The following is a 20,416-nucleotide window of genomic DNA, read 5'->3' as shown; positions in this document are numbered from 1 at the left end:
TCTCATTCTTTTGTTGAGGGACCTGTTTCATTGACTTCATACCTCTACCCCGGCTACTCTTCAGCAGACCTGTTAGGTATTATTCTTAATTGACCACTGCTTTAATAAGTCAGCAGAAGGTATGTGTCTGGGGACAAGAGGGGTTTCCAAATATATCTCTTATAGCCACAGTTCTGGGTCAAGGCCAGGAAACTAAGGCAAACATGGTCTGTGATGATGCTTTGGTATCACTGCATCCTTCCTTCTTCCTTTCCTCTCTTCTCCTGGGAGTTCTCAACTCTTGCTAGGAATACTCTGTGAAATGATATGTGATTGGTCTACTATAAGTCAGATACATTTTGTCTATAGTTTTATACAGTAGTAGACTGTAGCCACACTGTGAAACTGGAACATTCTTACTCTTATTTGAATAAGAATGTCAAAAAGGCTTGTGACAGCTTTTTTGATTATGTATCAAACATACTTACTGGCATGGCTCCTGGTATGCTTGCTGCCATTCATGTGTCATGGTGACCAGAACTGGTAATCAAAACAAATATGCAGGCCCTTTGGCTGTGAAGGGCTCTGACTTTAATTTTTGGTGTGACAGTGTTTATTGTGGGACATGTGTGTTTGAGCAAGTATGTGTTTCCAGACTCCTTGGGACACCCTTGGAATGTTCTTTGTCCTGTGTCTCCTCTCCCTTTCCTTGAACCTCAGATCTGGAATCACCCTGATGTGCTGTATGAAGCCCTTCAGAAGGAGAGCTTGGCCAATGAGCAGGACCTAGACGTGGAAGAACTTGGCTCTGCGGGGACCAGTGCCCGCTGTCCACCACAGGGAACAAAAGGCAAGGGAGAGGATAGCACCTTGGCTTCCTCAATGGGAGAGGCAACCAATAGCAAGTTCCTACAGGGCGTTGGCTTCAACCCTTTCCAGGAGCGAGGCAACAACATTGTCACATATGAATGGGTGAGTCAAGCAGATCCTTCAGGAACCATAAACTATTGCTGAGAAGGGATGGTGCAAGCCCTGCCTGGGGAAGGGGTAGGGATGCATGGCTAGGGTCTCTGTATGGAATTATAAAGGTGGCCAGTGAGCTGCTGTCTTGGAAGGAAATAATTTTATTTCTAGTGATCTGGCCTTGGACCTGCTCTAAGCTGCCTTGTTTCTCTCTTGCAGGCCAAGGACCTTCTGACTAATTACCAGACTGGAGTCCTAGAAAACTCTCCCAAGATGGTACTGCTTTTCCACCTAATTGAGGAAAGTGTGAACCTTGGGGACAAGATCCTTGTGTTTAGGTAGGATGAGAAACTTCCATTTAGGGCTGTGTGTCTATGGTAAAGAATGACAAAACCACCGCAGAGCAAGACCAAGGCCACCCCCGCCTCCCCCAAGTGCTATTGTGAAGGACCTTCTTGCATGTTGTCTGTCTCTTGGAGTTTCTTTCATTGCCCAATTTGATTTCTCCACAGAGAACAATTTAGAACCCTAGGTTAGCACTGGAGTCTAATCTTTCAAATTCTGGCCTGTTTTTGTTTACTTTGAGAGCTAAGGGTAGTTTTTACATTTTTAAAAGGTTATAAAAAACATACAAAGAATATGCAGCAGAGATTCTATGTGGCAAAGAAAGCCTAAACTATTTGCTGTCTGTCCTTTTACAGAAAATGTTTGCTGACCCTTGGTTTAATCTTCTATCCCACCCCAACCTTTTATTTTAGTTTTAAGCTTTGTCTTTAAAGCCAAATAAGTGATGTAGTTTGCTCTGGAGTTATATTCTCAGTCTGGCTAGAGCTTTGAGTCTCATTAAGGCTTGACTCTCCAGGAAAACGAAGTTGATTGCTTCTCCTTCTTTATAATCTGACCAGATTATGCTCCAAGAAGAGCCAAGTGGCGGGAGCCTGGCTCAGGAGCCTCAGAATGAGGGCTTCCACATGTGACACACTTTGAGAGGACAGCAGTGATTTTAGCTTGGGGAGAGCCTAGTGTTGATTTTATGGATCACTTCTAAGGACACTGGCTCTCATGATATCTTGGAAGCAGTCAAGTGATTTTGGCTCTCTAGTAAAACCCGTAATCATATCTGATGTATATTCATGCAGTGGTAGTGTTTAATGCTGAATGCTATTTGTTACTCTGCATTGAGCTAAACCCCAGAAATTTTCAACTGTGCAAGTGAAGAATGAAGAGAGTATTTTTTCAGTGTGGTGGTAGTCGTAAGTATGTGGATGACTCTGCTCCCATTATGCGCTAGGAAGGATACCCTTGGTTGTTCTTGGTAGAGTTACCTCTCTCTGTTTCTTTTTCTTTTTCTTTTTCTTTTTTTTTGAGATGGAGTTTCACTCTTCCTGCCCAGGCTGGAGTGCAGTGGTGTGATCTTGGCTCACTGCATCTTCCACCTCCCAGGTTCAAGCGATTCTCCTGCTTCAGTCTCCTGAGTAGCTGGGACCACAGGCACGTGCCACCATGCCAGGCTAATTATTTTTGGATTTTTAGTAGAGATGGAGTTTCATCATGTTGGCCAGATTGGTTTCGAACTCCTGACCTCAGGTGATCCGTCCTCAGCCTCCCAAGTGCTGAACTCCCAAGTGCTGGGATTACAGGTGTGAGCCACTGTTCGCGACCTAGAGTTACCCCCTCTTTTTTTTTTTTTCTGAGACAGAGTTTCACTCTTGTTGCCCAGGCTGGAGTGCAATGGCGTGATCCTGCACTGCAGCCTCCGCCTCCTGGGTTCAAGTGATTCTCCTGCCTTAGCTTCCCAAATAGCTGGGATTACAGGCGTGTGCCACCACACCCAGCTAATTTTTGTATTTTTAGTATAGATGGGGTTTTGCCATGTTGGCCAGGCTGGTCTCGAACTCCTGACCTCAGGTGATCCACCTGCCTCGGCCTCCCAAAGTGCTGGGATTATAGGCTTGAGCCACCGTGCCCAGCCTAGAGTTACCTCTTATCAGTGGTAGGTTGTGGGAGCTCCCATTGTCAGAAAGTTGCACAAGAGTATGGACCTATTGGGAACAATGTTCCCTCGATTCTGGGAGCCATCTGAACGAAATGTTTTCCATTTCAGCCAGAGTCTATCCACCTTGGCTCTCATCGAGGAATTCCTTGGAAAACGAGAAGTACCCTGTCCACCTGGTGCCGAGGGGCAAGGAGCACAGAAGTGGGTTCGAAACATCACCTACTTCCGTGAGTTCATTGTTGCATTGTTCTTGAAGGCTTGGCAAGGTCTGCTTAAGGGTTTCCTTTCCTTCTCTCTCTTTCTCTTTCTCCACTCCATCAAATGCATAGGAATATTTGTGATTAGCCAAGGAGCAGGGGGATACTAAGAGCCAGCTGTTGTGTACAAGGTACTGTACTAGGGGCTGGGGGATTGAGAGAGATGGGAGAGTGTAGAGAAATAGAAGGCGTAGTCCTTCTCTTCATCTGAGATGTGACAATTCAAGAACAATTGAGTGCCCCTAACTTCGGTTCTAAGGAGGATAGAATCACTGTGGTGAGGATGATTAGCTAAGGTGTCTCAGAAATGGGGAGGATTTGAATACACAGGGCTAGTGTAGCCTGAGGATCATTCCAGGCTGAAAGATCAGAGTGAACACAAGCCTAGATCATGCATTCTCTGTTGGAGAGATAATACTTTAAGGGGATGAACTTTTTTTTTTTTTTGAGCAGGGGGTGGAAATCTTAACTTTTAAAATATGTAAGTCACAGTACATACAGTACATAAACAGATATACAGTATATCTGTGGTATTAAATTTCATGGAGGACATAGTGTCATTGGGAAAAAAAAGTCATTCCTTCGTGGGGTGGTAATGAAAAAAAAGTTGAGAAATACAGACCTCAGCACTGCTGACATTTGGGCCAGATAATTCTTTGTTGTAAGGGGCTGTCCTGTATATTGTACGACATTTAGTAGCATGCTTGGTTTCTACTCACTAGATGGCAGTAGTATCTCTCAGTTTTGACAACCAAAAATATCTCTAGACATTGCCAAATGTCCCATGGGGAGTGGGAGTATGGAGAAATCGCCCTCATTGAGAACCACTGCCTTAGTGGAAGGATTTAGAGAACTGGAGGTTCAGGGAGTAGCAAGAAGACCCCCAGCACAAGATGTGGCTCAGAACTTGCCCTATGAATCAGTGGTGAGCTGTGTTTGGGAACTGTTGGAACTCAGGTTGGAAAAGTATGTTGGGGTCCTGACATAGAACCCCAGTACCAAGCAATTAAACTGTTGCTTCCTACAACAGTAGTAATTCAGTTTTCCATGTGGTATTTCATGCCCTTAGCTTTGCCGTTTACTCAAGATGACAAGTGTTGCCATTGCTATTTATGCTTCTTAACTGAAGTCTTTTTTTTTTGAGACGAAGTCTCACTCTGTTGCCGGGCTGGAGTGCAGTGGCGTGATCTCGGCTCAACTGCAGCCTCCGTCTCCCAGGTTCAAGCGATTCTCCTGCCTCAGCCTCCCAAGTACTGGGACTACAGGCACAGGCCACCACGCCCAGCTAATTTTTGTATTTTTAGTAGAGACGGGGTTTCACCATGTGGGTCAGGATAGTCTGGATCTCTTGACATCGTGATCTGCACGCCTTCGCCTCCCAAACTGTTGGGATTACAGGTGTGAGCCACTGTGCCTGGCCCTAAAGCCTATTTTTTCTCCCTCTTTGGAGCTTCCCTCCTTTCATTCATGTGTTCCATCCTACTGTTCCAGATGTATTTCCTTTATGTCTCTTTACAGCAAGTTCTTAGCTTCAGGAGCTTGTTAAAAATGCAGATTTCTGGTGGAGGAACATCATCCATATCAAAATCCTTAGTCCTGCACTCACCAGGACTCACAAGGCTGAGGCAGAGAGGTCACCTTGAGCCAGTATTTTCCAAATTCCCTAGGTGATTACTCTACACTCTGAAGTCTAGGATTCTTGGCTTTAGAATTGACCTAAGATAGTAAAGGGGAGAAATGTAGTTTATAATCCATGGTGCACGTGAGAATCACCTGGGGGTATTTTCAAATTATAGATGCCTGGGCCTTACTTACTGTAGACCCATGATACGTCCAAGGGGTGAGATCTGAGCACTGTTGTGTTTCTGTTTGTTTTGCTCTTTAAAACACATTTGCCTAGTGATTTTGCTGTATATCCTTGCTCTAATATATCCACTTCTTATGGTTTTCCTTCCTTCCTAGGGCTAGATGGTAGCACCCCTGCCTTTGAGAGGGAGCGGCTCATTAATCAGTTCAATGATCCCAGCAACCTCACCACCTGGCTGTTCCTTCTCTCTACAAGGTGAGTGGATCCCAAGAGGGGAGGTCAAAGGAATCTGTTCAGGCACTTGGCCACCTGGGCTGGTACCCCAAAACTCCAAGTTCCCTCAGAAGAGATCAGCTCAGGTTTGTAACTTGTTTTGGGGGGTCAGAGAGGGGACTTCAAAAGGAAATTAGGTTAGCAGGGCAGTCATGATAGTATCATAAAATTTTTTGAGACCTTCATTAACAATGGTTCTGGCTCATGCCTGTAACCCCAGCACTTTGGGAGGCCAAGGTGGGAGGATTGCTTGAACCCAGGGGTTCAAGATACTGAGACCTTGTCTGTACAAAAAATCAAACAATTAGCTGAGTGTGGTGGCATGCGCATGTGGTCCAAGCTACTTGGGAGGCAGAGGCGGGAGGATGGCTTAAGTCTGAGAGGTCGAAGCTGCAGTGAGCTGTGATTGAGCCACTGCATTCCAGCCTAAGTGACAGAGTGAGACCCCGTCTCATTTAAAAACAAGCAAACAAACAACAACAACAAAATACTCAAGGGTTTTAATTGGCTTTTCTCTCAGGGGTGTTATGAGGCTTAGATGATGTGATGAATATGAAAGTGCTTTAAAAAGTAGAAAGTACAAGGTAACTGTAAAAGGCTGATGGTATTGTCTCATGCCAAGCAGCTTGAAGGCTGTGCTGCCTTCTGCCATCGTAATGCCCTTGGCAGGATGTAAGCCAGTCATTCTCTTAAGCTGTTAGACTAAAAATAGTAGAAACATCTGTGTGCAGAAGTTTCCCCTCACCAAGGAACATCACTCCAAGGCCAGGATGCGGGGGCCTTACTTGTTACAGAGGAGAGTGAGTTTTCTTTCTGAGCTGGTAGACACTTTCATGTTGGATTTCAGGGCACAATTTTCAGTGCTTGAAGAATGTACTGTTTATCAGCAGGACAGCAAAATCCTTGAGTATGTTGTGCTTAGGGCTTAGGACAGAGTAATATTGGAGTAGAAGTCACAGAGGGCAAAACTGATTTGAAAACCTTCTTTAAGACTAAAGGCTCTGTGATTGTTGGCTTGTCTTTTAAAGGGCCGGATGCTTGGGTGTGAATCTGATTGGTGCCAACCGAGTGGTGGTGTTTGATGCTTCCTGGAACCCTTGCCATGATGCCCAGGCAGTATGTCGGGTATACCGTTACGGCCAGAAAAAGCCCTGTTACATCTATCGCCTTGTGGCTGATTACACTCTAGAAAAGAAGATCTATGACCGTCAGATTTCCAAGCAGGGCATGTCAGGTGGGCCATCTTCCAGACTTCGGAGAGGCACATCTATACAGGCTACCATCCTTTTAGTATCAAGGGTGGGAGAGGAGCAGGATATGGGAACACAGGCAGGCTTCGAGAAAGCCAGCATTTCCTCCTATCTCATTCTGATTCAAATTGCTTAAAAGGTAATTGACCTCAACTTGTTGAAGGTGAGTTTAATGATAACAGCCAAGCTCGTTATACAAGTTTTCCCCTTATATGATGTTTCCAATGTCACCAGCACCTCAGACCTAGTCTTTGACTTTCAGATATGGGATGACTTTTCATTATTAGTGACCTTTACAGTTTTTAATGCCATGTGCTGACTTTCTTCATGTCTTTATCCTTCTAGATCGGGTGGTGGATGATCTAAATCCAATGCTGAACTTCACCCGGAAAGAGGTGGAAAACCTACTGCACTTTGTCGAGAAGGAGCCAGCTCCCCAAGTTTCCTTGAACGTAAAGGGGATCAAGGAGTCAGTCCTGCAACTGGCCTGTCTGAAGTACCCTCACCTCATCACCAAGGTAAGAACTTGGTATGCATGCAATCCCCAGAGTGGCAGTCTCTCTGTCAAAGGAGGTTTGTCTTGTAAGCTTGTTTTCTTCATCTGAGGTGATGTTTCATGCAGGTGACTTGGACTCCAGGACTTCTTTTTCTTGCCCCACTCAGTCCCCCTCCCTGCCCCCAACCACTTACCCCATCCCCTAATCTGGTCCTGGGAGTGCTAAGATTAGCCATGTATAGTAATTTGGCCAGTGTGAGTCTTCTTAGCAGAAAGAGAGGGGGAAAGTTCTAAAAATGTAGTTTGTTAATTCTCTGAACTCCCCCATTCTTTTGATAGGGAAGGCAGGCTTAGATGTCTAAAGCTGGTACTAGGTTAGAGCTATAAATTATACTCTTGACAGAAAGACAGTAAAACTGCCTGTGTATCTCTGAGCAGTCTCTTCGCTAGTGCTGGAGACAGCCAGCTCTTTTCTTGGTCTTAAAGTAAGGCTCATTATCCATCAGCCATGTTGGTAACTAAATCAACATCCTCCTGTGTCCCCAGGAGCCTTTCGAGCATGAGTCATTGCTCTTGAACCGAAAGGATCACAAGTTAACCAAGGCTGAGAAAAAAGCAGCAAAGAAAAGCTATGAGGAAGACAAACGCACATCAGTCCCCTATACCCGCCCATCGTATGCGCAGTATTACCCTGCCAGCGATCAGAGCCTGACCAGCATCCCCGCCTTCAGCCAGAGAAACTGGTGAGTCGCTGAAAGGGGAGGGTCTGCTGCTGGGCCAGGCACAAACACCTTTCAACTTGTTCATATTTTAAACAAAGGCAGAGCCTACAACTTGTTCCTTGACTGCTGTGAATTGACAGGCTCTGCTCTAGGGTAAGTGTGAAAGCAGTTCAGCAGCCCTGGTGTTTTAAATGTTTCTGGTTTTGACTGCCCTACCTGGAAAAGTGAGCTGCTGGCCCGTGACCCAGGAGAGTGTTTCTGGACACCTGGGTAGGAGTCGGGGATAAAGCTTCCCAAAAAGAGGCCCAGCCATTCCACACAGGTGCATCTTACTCCTAGCACCTTAGTCCTAGGCCTCACTTAGAAGTGGTGTTCAAGGATGAAGGCTCTGTTCCCTCAGATTACAGTCAGGGAATCCTGCTGCTCCTAAGGGGATTCCATTCTGTGTCTGTGCCATGATCTGGAACCAAAAAATCTCTTTTTTGAGTACAACATCTAGACTTGTTCAGAATATTAACAGAATGGAAGTCAAGTGCTAAGCAGTGAGAGAGGCTCCTTGTAAAATATTATAGAACAGTTATCTAGGTTTAATTTTTTTTTTTTATTTCAAGATAGTGCCTCACAACTCTCACCCTCCACTTACTGATCAGATCTGCTACCTGATTCAGTAGTTTGCATTTTTAATTATTTGATTATCTTGAATTAAAAATAATTATTTTATTTGATGGGAACAGATTTAAATTTTCTCTTTCTTTTTTTGCGACAGGGTGTCACTCTGTTACCTAGGCTGGAGTGCAGTGGTGCGATCACAGCTCCCTGCAGCCTCGACCTGCTGGGCTCAAGTGATCCTCACACCTCAGCCTCCCAAGTAGCTGGGATTACAGGTGTGCATCACCATGCCTGGCTAATTAAAAACATTTTTTTGGCTGGGCACAGTGGCTCACGCCTGTAATCCCAGCAATTTGGGAGGTCGAGGTGGGTGGATCACCTGAGGTCGGGAGTTCAAAATCAGCTTTACCAACATGGAGAAACCCCCATCTCTACTAAAAATACAAAAATTAGCCGGGTGTGGTGCTGCGTGCCTGTAATCCCAGCTACTCGGGAGGCTGAGGCAGGAGAATTGCTTAAACCTGGGAAGCAGAGGTTTTGGTGAGCCAAGATCGCGCCATTGCACTTCAGCCTGGGCAACAATAGTGAAACTCCGTCTCAAAAAAAAATTTTTTTTCTTTTACTCGAGATGAGGTCTCACTATGTTTCCCAGACTGGTCTTGAACTCCTGGGCTCAAGTGATTCTTCCATATCAGCCTCCCAAAATGTTGTCATTACAGGTGTGAGCCACCATGCCCAGCCTAAAATTTTTTTCCTTACTAAGACTCTCATGTTAAAAACAAACAAGCTGCAGCTCCCACTGTGATCAACGCAGAAGACAGGTGATTTCTGCATTTCCAACTGAGGTACCTGGTTCATCTTACTGGGACTGGTTAGACAATGGGTGCAGCCCACAGAGGGTGAGCCGAAGCAGGTTGGGGCATCACGTCACCTGGGAAACTCAAGGGGTCTGGGGATTTTCCTTTCCTAGCCAAGGGAAGCCATGACAGACTGTACCTGGAAAATCAGGACACTGCCACCCAAATACTGCGCTTTTCCAACGGTCTTAGCAAATGGCACACCAGGAGATTATATCTCGCACCTGTCTCAGTGGGTCCCACGCCCACGGAGCCTTGCTCACTGCTAGCGCAGCAGTCCAAGATCGAGCTGCAAGGCAGCAGCCTGGCTGGAGGAGAGGCGTCTGCCATTGCTGAGGCTTGAGTAGGTAAACAAAGCGGCCCAGAAGCTCCAACTGGGTGGAGCCCACCGTAGCTCAACCAGGCCTGCCTGCCTCTGTAGATTCCACCTCTGGGGGCAGGGCATAGCTGAACAAAAGGCAGCAGAAACTTCTGCAGACTTAAACGTCCCTGTCTGACAGCTCTGAAGAGAGCAGTGGTTCTCCCAGCACGAAGTTTGAGCTCTGAGAATGGACACTCTGCCTCCTCAAGTGGATCCCTGACCCCCGTGTAGCCTAACTGGGAGACACTTCCCAGTAGGGGCCGACTGACACCTCATACAGCCGGGTGCCCCTCTGAGACGAAGCTTCCAGAGGAAGGATCAGGCAGCAATATTTGCTGTTCTGCAGCCTTCTCTGGTGATACTCAGGCAAACAGGGTCTGGAGTGGACCTCCAGCAAACTCCAACAGACCTGCAGCTGAGGGACCTGACTGTTAGAAGGAAAACTAACAAACAGAAAGGAATAGCATCAACATCAACAAAAAGGACATCAACACCAAAACCCCATCTGTAGGTCACCATCATCAAAGACCAAAGGTAGATAAAACCACAAAGATGGGGAGAAACTGGAGCAGAAAAGCTGAAAATTCTAAAAACCAGAGCACCTCTTCTCCAAAGGATCACAGCTCCTTGCCAGCAACAGAACAAAGCTGGACAGAGAATGATTTTCACGAGTTGACAGAAGCAGGCTTCTGAAGGTCGGTAGTAACAAACTTCTCCAAGCTAAAAGAGGATGTTCAAGCCCATCGTAAGGAAGCTAAAAACCTTGAAAAAAGATTAGACAAATGGCTAACTAGAATAAACAGTGTAGAGAAGACCTTAAATGACCTGATGGAGCTGAAAACCATGGCACGAGAACTACATGACACATGCATAAGCTTCAGTTGCCAATTCGATCAAGCAGAAGAAAATGTATCAGTGATTGAAGATCAAATGAATGAAATGAGGCGAGAAAAGTTTAGAGAAAAAAGAGTAAAAAGAAACGAACAAAGGCTCCAAGAAATATGGGACTATGTGAAAAGACCAAATCTACGTTTGATTGGTGTACCTGAAAGTGACAGGGAGAATGGAACCAAGCTGGGAAACACTCTTCAGGATATTATCCAGGAGAACTTCCCCAACCTAGCAAGGCAGGCCAACATTCAAATTCAGGAACTACAGAGAACACCACAAAGATACTCTTCGAGAAGAGCAACCCCAAGACACATAATTGTCAGATTCACCAAGGTTGAAAGGAAGGAAAAAATGTTAAGGGCAGCCAGAGAGAAAGGTGGGGTTACCCACAAAGGGAAGCCCATCAGACTAACAGCGGATCTCTCTGCAGAAACTCTACAAGCCAGAAGAGAGTGGGGGCCAATATTCAACATTCTTAATGAAAAGAATTTTCAACCCAGAATTTCATATCCAGCCAAACTAAGCTTCATAAGTGAAGGAGAAATAAAATCCTCAAATGCTGAGAGATTTTGTCACCACCAGGCCTGCCTTAAGAGACCTCCTGAAGAAAGCACTAAACATGGAAAGGAACAACCGGTACCAGCCACTGCAAAAACATGCCAAATTGTAAAGACCATTGATGCTAGGAAGAAACTGCATCAACTAACGAGCAAAATAACCAGCAAATATCATAATGACAGGATCAAATTCACACATAACAATATTAACCTTAAATGAAAATGGGCTAAATGCCCCAGTTAAAAGACACAGACTGGCAAATTTGATAAAGAGTCAAGACCCATCAGTGTGGTGTATTCAGGAGACCCATCTCACGTGCAGAGACACACAGAAGCTCAAAATAAAGGGATGGAGGAAGATCTACCAAGCAAATGGAAAGCAAAAAAAAGCAGAGGTTGCAATCCTAGTCCCTGATAAAACAGACTTTAAACTATCAAAGATCAAAAGAGACAAGGCCATTAACGATGGTAAATGAATCAATTCAACAAGAAGAGCTAACTATGCTAAATATATATGCACCCAGATTCATAAAGCAAGTCCTTAGAGACCTACAAAGAGACTTAGACTCCCACACAATAATAATGGGAGACTTTAACACCCCACTGTCAAGATTAGACACATCAACGAGACAGAAGGTTAGCAAGGATATCCAGAACTTGAACTCAGCTTTGGACCAAGCAGACCTAATAGACATCTACAGAATTCTCCACCCCAAATCAATAGAATATACATTCTTCTCAGCACCACATTGCACTTATTCCAAAATTGACCACGTAGTTGGAAGTAAAGCACTCCTCAGCAAATGTAAAAGGACAGAAGTCAAAACAAATTGTCTCTCAGACCACAGTGCAATCAAATTAGAACTCAGGATTTAAAAACTCACTCAAAACCACACAACTACATGGAAACTGAACAACCTGCTCCTGAATGACTACTGGGTAAGTAATGAAATGAAGGCAGAAATAAAGATGTTCTTTGAAACCAAAGAGAACAAAGACACAACGTACCAGAATATCTGGGACACATTTAAAGTAGTGTGTAGAGGGATATTTATAGCACTCAATGCCCACAAGAGAAAGCAGGAAATATCTAAAATCGACACCCTAACATCCCAATTAAAAGAAATAGAGAAGCAAGAGCAAACAAATTCAAAAGCTAGCAGAAGGCAAGAATAACTGAGATCAGAGCAGAACTAAAGGAGATAGAGACACAAAAAACCCTTCAAAAAGTCAATGAATTCAGGAACTGGTTTTTTGAAAAGAGCAACAAAATAGATAGAACGCTAGCAAGACTAAGAAAGAAGAAAAGAAAGAAGAATCAAATAGACGCAATAAAAAATGATAAAGGGGATATCACCACCAATCCTACGGAAATACAAACTACTATCAGAGAATACTCTAAACACCTCTATGCAAATAACTAGAAAATCTAGAAGAAATAGATAAATTCCTGGACCCATACACCCTCCCAAGACTAAACCAGGAAGAAGTTGAATCCCTGAATAGACCAACAACAGGCTCTGAAATTGAGGCAATAATTAATAGCTTGCCAACCAAAAAAAGTCCAGGACCAGATGGATTCAGAGCTGAATTCTACCAGAGGTACAAAGAGGAGATGGTACCATTTCTTCTGAAACTATTCCAATCAATAGACAAAGAGGAAATTCTCCCTAACTCATTTTATGAGGCCAGCATCATCCTGATACCAAAGCCTGGCAGAGACTCAACAAAAAAAGAGAATTTTAGACCAATATCCCCGATGAACATCGATGTGAAAATCCTCAATAACATACTGGCAAACAGAATCCAACAGCATATCAAAAAGCTTATCCACCAAGATCAAGTTGGCTTCATCCCTGTGATGTAAGGCTGGTTCAACATACGCAGATCAATAAATGTAATCCATCACATAAACAGAACCAAAGACAAAAACCACATTATTATCTCAATAGATGCAGAAAAGGCATTTGACAAAATTCAACAGCCCCTCATGCTAAAAACCTCTCAATAAACTAGGTATTGATGGAACGTATCTCAAAATAATAAGAACTATTTATGACAAACCCACAGCCAATATCATACTGAATGGGCAAACACTGGAAGCCTTCCCTTTGAAAACTGGCATAAGACAGGGATGCTCTCTCTCACCACTCCTATTCAACATAGTGTTGGAAGTTCTGGCTAGGGCAATCAGGCCAGAGAAAGAAATAAAGTGTATTCAATTAGGAAAAGAGGAAGTCAAATTGTCCATTTGCAGATGACATGATCGTATATTTAGAAAACCCCATCATCTCAGACCAAAATCTCCTTAAGCTGATAAGCAACTTCAGCAAAGTCTCAGGATACAAAATCAGTGGGCAAAAATCACAGGCATTCCTATACACCAATAACAGACAAACAGAGAGCCATATCATGAGTGAACTCCCATTCACAGTTGCTACAAAGAGAATAAAATACCTAGGAGTCCAACTTACAAGGGATGTGAAGGACCTCTTCAAGGAGAACTGCAAACCACTGCTCAACAAATAAAAGAGGACACAAACAAATAGAAGAACATTCCATGCTCATAGATAGGAAGAATCAATATCGTGAAAATGGCCATACTGCCCAAGGTAATTTATAGATTCAATGCCATCCCCATCAAGCTACCAATGACTTTCTTCACAGAATTGGAAAAAACTGAAGTTCATATAGAACCAAAAACAAGCCCACATTGCCAAGACAATCCTAAGCAAAAAGAACAAAGCTGGAGACATCATGCTACCTGACTTCAAACTATACTACAAGGCTGCAGTAACCAAAACAGCATGGTACTGGTACCAAAACCAAAATATAGACCAACGGAACAGAATAGAGCCCTCAGAAATAACACCACACATCTACAACCATATGATCTTTGACAAACCTGACAGAAACAAGAAATGGGGAAAGGATTCCCTATTTAATAAATGGTGCTGGGAAAACTGGCTAGCCATATGTAGAAAGCTGAAACTGGATCCCTTCCTTACACCTTATACAAAAATTAATTTAGGATGGATTAAAGACTTAAATGTTAGACCTAAAATCATAAAAACCCTAGATGAAAACCTAGGCAATCCCATTCAAGACATAGGCATGGGCAAGGACTTCACGACTAAAACACCAAAAGTAATGGCAATAAAAGCCAAAATAGACAAATGAGATCTAATTAAACTAAAGAGATTCTGCACAGCAAAAGAAACTACCATCAGAGTGAACAGGCAACCTACAGAATGGGAGAAAATTTTTGCAAACCAACCATCTGACAAAGGGCTAATATCCAGCATCCACAAAGAACTTAAACAAATTTACAAGAAAAAATCAAACAACCCCATCAAAAACTGGTTAAAGGATATGAACAGACACTTTTCAAAAGAAGACATTTAGGCAGCCAACAGACACATGAAAAAAATGTTCATCATCACTGGCCATCAGAGAAATGCAAATCAAAACCACAATGAGATACCATCTTATACCAGTTAGAATGATGATCATTAAAAAGTCAGGAAACAACAGGTGCTGGAGAGAATGTAGAGAAATAGGAACGCTTTTACACTGTTGATGGGACTGTAAACTAGTTCAACCATTGTGGAAGACAGTGTGGAGATTCCTCAAGGATCTAGAATTAGAAATACCATTTGACCCAGCCATCCCATTACTGGGTATATACCCAAAGGATTATAAATCATTCTACTATAAAGACACATGCACATGTATGTTTATTGCAGCACTATTCACAGTAGCAAAGACTTGGAACCAACCCAAATGTCCATCAATGATAGACTGGGTTAAGAAAATGTGGCACATGTACACCATGGAATACTATGCAGCCATAAAAAAGGATGAGTTCGTGTGCTTTGTAGGGACATGGATGAAGCTGGAAACCACCATTCTCAGCAAACTGTCACAAGGACAGAAAACCAAACACTGCATGTTCTCACTCATAGATGGGAATTGAACAAAGAGAACACTTGGACACAGGGCGGAGAACATCACACACTGGGGCCTGGCATGGTATGGGGGGATGGGGGAGGGATAGCATTAGGAGAAATACCGAATGTTAAATGACAAGTTAATGGGTGCAGCATACCAATGTGGCACATGTATACATACGTAACAAACCTACACGTTGTGCACGTGTATCCTGGAACTTAAAGTATAATAAAATTCAAACAAACAAAAAAACTTGACAAATGAGGTTCCAAAGGAAATTTTGGAAAACTTGCCAAATAAGTCTCATGTAAGGTTTTAGGTAAGACATTGATTTTTATGAGTGGATTTGTTCTCTTTTTTGGGGGTGGGGTACAGAATCTCACTCTGTTGCCCAGGCTGGAATGTAATGGTGCGATCTCGGCTCACTGCAACCTTCACTTCCTGGGTTCAAGCAATTCTCCTCCACTAGCTTCCCAAGTAGCTGGGATTATAGGTGCACACCACCACGCCTGGCTAATTTTTTGTATTTTTAGTAGAGACTGTGTTTCACCATGTTGGCCAGGCTGGTCTTGAATTCCTGACCTCAGGTGATCCACCTGCCTTGGCCTCCCAAAGTGCTGAGATTACAGGCATAAGCCATCATGCCTGGCCATTTGTTGCTGTTTGTATAGCAAATTGAAGATACTTTCAAGTAGAAAGTCACTTTCTTACTAGACATGGTGGCACATACCTGTAGTCCCAGCCTCTCGGGAGGCTGAGGTGGGAGAAACGCTTGAGTCCAGGAATTGGAGACCAGCCTTGGCAACATAGTGGGACTCAATCTCAAAAGAGAAAGTCACTCTCTTTCAAAACTTTCAGGCTTTATTTCTGTCATTTCCCAAGATAATATTGCTCAGGAATGGTCTCTTCTCTTTTCCTCTACCCGTTCCTCCCTCTTTTTTTCCCCCTCTTTTTTGGGCTTTTCTGTGTAACATCAGGAGTGGACTAAACCTGAGCCCAGTGAGAGAAAAGCCACATGGAGAGAAGATGTGACAAATGGTCCAGACTAGCTATAAGGAGATGTCAGCTTTGTTTCTGGCTTAGCTCTGGCCCTATGGGGGCACCAACTTCTCACAGCATTTGATGAGTTCATGATCCTGCTGAGTTTTTTTAATCCACATGGGTACATGTGAGGAACACTTCTTACCCAAATTCTTAGTCTTAGCCCCTGCAGGGTATGGGGCTTGGGCTGGGTTTCTGTTACATTGATACCTGACCAGGGCCTCTAACTCCTGCCAAACCATCCTAGGAAGACACTGGGGAAACAGGCCAGATAGCACAGATCTGGGGCCCATCTGGGAACTTGGAGGTCCACAGGGACCAAGGGGCTGACCAAAGGGGCCTTTAAAAACCTAAGAGCAATGTGATTGAGGCGTCATGCAGACCCGCTCCAACAGCAGAGTGGTATAAAAGTGTTATTTTATGTGCCAATCTTCAGTCAGATGAGGAAGAACATAACAGTCTAAGGGTTTTTTTCCCCCCTCCAGGCCCAAAGACGAAAGATGCAGACTTCAGAAAGCTTGTAGACAGGGACTTTTCAAAAATCTTAAATCAGTAGAAGCCTGGCTTTTGTACACACTGCTTTGGTGGCTGCTGCTTTTGTTGTTGTCATGACTGGAGGGGCACTTTGAGGGTTGGTCCAGGCTGGAGCTAGGAGGAACTCAATGAAAAGTAATGCAGAAGAGAGAGAGAGAGGTGTCTATATTACTTATTAAGACTCGAGGTTTCAGAGAGAAAGTAAAGATGTTTAAAGTTGGAACAGACTATTTTTTAGGATCACCTAAACATGTGTCGTTACATGGCCCTTTTTCTGTGGGTGAGTGGGGAAAATTCTGCCCATCTCAACTTAACATACGCTGTGGTCTGGAGAACTTTTCCTGCCTTATTGCATCTTGACAGCTTCCTGACTTCCCTTTAGGAACTAACTCCTAATGTAGATAGTCCAGGTTCTAGAGGAGCAAATATTGTCTCCCATGTCCAGAAAGTATTATTCCACCAACATCTGATTTTCCTTAGACTTTGACAGACTTTATCCCTGTGCCTCTTTTGCTGCAACTGAGTCCTGCCTTCTGGTCTCCTTTTGAATTGACCAGACCCTGCAGATTCTTCTGATCCTTCTCTGAGCTTCAACTGATGGTATAGAATGGGGCAGCCTAGAAAGGCTCTGTAGCCTTTGGAGAAAGGTAACAGTTGTTCTGCCAAACTCTTTTAGTGTCCTTGTCTTTCTCTTACAGGCAGCCAACTTTGAAGGGTGATGAAAAGCCTGTGGCCAGTGTTCGTCCTGTGCAGTCCACCCCCATCCCCATGATGCCCCGGCATGTCCCATTGGGAGGCAGTGTAAGCTCTGCCTCCAGCACAAATCCATCCATGAACTTTCCGATCAACTACTTGCAGCGTGCGGGAGTCCTTGTGCAGAAGGTGGTCACCACGACAGGTGGGAACTCCTGGGTTCTGTGGCAGAGCTGCTGTCCCTTTTAAAATTACTTTGTTCATTTAGGAAGTATCTATTAAACACCTTTTGTATTTCTGGTCTTACTATACTTGGCACTCTTGGTAAAAAATAGGGAATAGGGAAGACAACAGTCCCTGGTCTTGAGGAATTTGGATTCTAGTGAAATATCTTAAGAATAGCAACACATAACTGGGTTTTCTTGGGTTTGGTGGGTAAGATAGACTCTGAGCACTGCAGGAATTGTGGAAATGTCACTGGAATACAGGGTTGGTCTCAGGTTCTTATAGAGGTGTGAATATGCTGAGCCCTGCCTGATTGTAGAGCCATCTGGGTATAAAAGACAGCTGTCAACCTTTGTACATAATTAGAAGACCTGAATTGTCACTTGTGTCTACCTTTGCGAGTTTGATATAAATTGAGCATGGTGGGCCAGTCAGCAGTGGTGGCAGGTAGCCAACCCATCCACTCCAGGAGCTGGTTCTGTGATTCAGTATGATTAGGAAGGAAAACATTTTGTGATCCTGTTTTTTATCTTGTTATTTAGCAATATTTATAATATATAAATTTATTTATTTATTTTTTTTTGGAGATGGAGTCTTGCTCTGTCGCTCAGGCTGGAGTGCACGATCTTGGCTCACTGCACTCCCAGGCTCAAGTGATTCTCCCACCTCAGCCTCCCGAGTTGCTGGGATTACAGGCGTGCGCCACTATGCCCGGTGAACTTTTTTGTATTTTAATAGAGATGGGGTTTCACCATGTTGCCCAGGCTGGTTTCGAACTCCTGAGCTCAGGCAATCCACCTGCCTTGGCCTCCCATAGTGCTGGGATTACAGGTGTGAGCCACTGCACCCAGCCAATATATAAATTTTAATGAAAATATCTTAAGTGATTTTTCTAAGTAAAAAATTTGAAACAAATGAGAAGAAAAAGAGAGCCCCTTATAATTCTATTATCTACTAATTCTCGAAAATACTGTTTCCCAGGTGTGGGGTAATGCCAGCAAGGAAGAAGATTAGGCCATTTTTGGAGCCTAAAGTGATGTGGTGCAGATACGTGCAAACAGTTTGGGGAAGAGGAAAAAAATACATAGAAACAACCATCTAAACTAAAACATTTTTCACACCAAAAACTATGAATTTCTAATTAAATCAAGGGAAATTGATTGCAACGATGACCAGCTCAGATTTCTGACAAGGTTCCTGTTTTCATAGTATTCTTTGTTTAGATAATTGTGAAAGATCCTGCTTGCTTCACCTTCCTTGGTTCTGGACCTCTGCCCCACTGAGAGGCTGTAGGGAAACCAATGAAGAACTGGGGTAGATGTGGGACTTTGCAATTTTTCCCCCCTCCTTCAGTCAGGCCCCATGCAATCTAAATTTAAGATCTGTGTTTTTCCTAGATATTGTTATTCCTGGACTCAACAGCTCCACAGATGTACAGGCAAGAATTAACGCTGGTGAGAGTATCCACATCATCCGTGGGACAAAAGGTAAGAGCCTGACCAAGGACCTGTTCCCTGCCTTTGGTTGAGAGTGCTGGGCTGGGAAGAAGAATAAATACATATGACTTGAGCTAGACGGGTCATAGGAATCATCCCATTAGGATGTCACATTCAGGAACTGAATGAGAAAATAGCATTTGTAGGAGCTTAGGGGAGTTGGGTTGAGCCCATAGGATATTAGTCAGTGGTTTAAAAGAAGGAAATTAGGGTCCCTACATTTCTGTATCTCGCTGCCTGTTTTTTGTTTTTTTTTTTTTTTTGAGACGCAATCTCGCTGTGTCGCTAGGCCGGAGTGCAGTGGCGCGATCTCGGCTCACTGCAACCTCCACCTCCCAGGTTCAAGCAATTCTTCAGCCTCAGCCTCCCAAGTAGCTGGGAGTAGAGGCATGTGCCACCACGCCCAGCTAATTTTTGTCCTTTTTTTTTTTTTTAAGTAGAGATGGGATTTCATTATGTTGGCCAGGATGGTCTCGATTTCTTGACCTCATGATCCGCCCACCTGGGCCTCCCAAAGTGCCGGGATTATAGGCGTGAGCCACCGTACCCGGCCCTTATTGTCATTTTTATGAGAATCTTGGGATGGGACAAGTAGACACAAGGAGACCAAAATTGGAGGGAAAGAGCAGTGGAATGGGTTATAAGCCTACATACATTTACCCACTTGCTTGGAGCAAGGTGGGGGGTCCCCGATAGGATATGTATTATGTGGATGAATTACACATGGGTTGCATGATAGAATTTTTGCATATGGTAATTTAAAAAGTCCACATCTGCCTCTGTCCTCCTTACAGAGGGATATGAGATTGGTGGAATAAAAAAGCTGGGCTAAACAGTGTTGAGACACAATCTAAGCCTGTTTTTTTCCCCTCTTTTCTGCACCCACGTCTTCTATCCAAGCCTGTTTTACATATTAGCCTTTAAATAAGTCCCATGATTGTGTGAGGCTCTTTGAGACTTTTTGTTCAGTAAGCAGATTTTTCCCTAGCTTCTATTGGGTTAGAGTACCTTTGAGGTTAGGGAAAAAGTGCCATGAAATACCCAGACTCACAGAAAACACCATTCCCAGCCTCCTTACTGGATTCTTCCTAGTCTAGAACCCAGCCCCCTTTACTGCTGTCTTCCTAGTTTATAGCTGGGGTCACCAAACTCTGTGCCCCATGGGCCAAATCTGGCCTGCTACCTGTTATAATATCTGCAAGATAAGAATGGGTTTTACATTGAAAATTTACATTTTCAATTGGTTGAAAAAAAATCAAAAGAGTAATATTTTATGATGTGAAATTATATGAATTTTACATTTCAGTGTCCATAAAGATTTATTGCAGTACAGTCATGCCAAGCTATTTTTGTGTTACAGCAGCAGAATTGAGGAGTTACAACAGAGACCTTATGGCTTATAAAGCTCTTACAAAAACCATCTGGCTCTTGTTTTTTTTTTTTTTTTTTGAGACAGAG

General features: G+C 43.7%; 1 protein-coding gene across 4 annotated transcripts in view; it reads left to right on the top strand.

The window, feature by feature from the left end:
* RAD54L2 (RAD54 like 2) overlaps nt 1–20,416 on the top strand; it is a 130,368-nt gene that overhangs the window by 100,496 nt on the left and 9,456 nt on the right. For all 4 annotated transcript variants that reach the window (XM_054479947.2, XM_054479945.2, XM_054479948.2 and 1 more), the window contains 9 exons: nt 700–951; nt 1,162–1,280; nt 3,047–3,165; nt 5,158–5,257; nt 6,304–6,509; nt 6,871–7,043; nt 7,568–7,764; nt 17,243–17,442; nt 18,860–18,949. In XM_054479947.2, coding sequence (XP_054335922.1) covers nt 700–951; nt 1,162–1,280; nt 3,047–3,165; nt 5,158–5,257; nt 6,304–6,509; nt 6,871–7,043; nt 7,568–7,764; nt 17,243–17,442; nt 18,860–18,949 — 1,456 coding nt within the window. The remainder of the gene's footprint in view (nt 1–699; nt 952–1,161; nt 1,281–3,046; nt 3,166–5,157; nt 5,258–6,303; nt 6,510–6,870; nt 7,044–7,567; nt 7,765–17,242; nt 17,443–18,859; nt 18,950–20,416) is intronic.

The sequence above is a fragment of the Pongo pygmaeus genome, chromosome 2 (genome assembly GCF_028885625.2).
Source record: "Pongo pygmaeus isolate AG05252 chromosome 2, NHGRI_mPonPyg2-v2.0_pri, whole genome shotgun sequence".
In the NCBI taxonomy this organism is placed as follows: domain Eukaryota; kingdom Metazoa; phylum Chordata; class Mammalia; order Primates; family Hominidae; genus Pongo; species Pongo pygmaeus.
The sequence above is the reverse complement of the archived record's forward strand: the minus strand, read 5'-3'. Positions and strand labels throughout refer to the sequence as shown.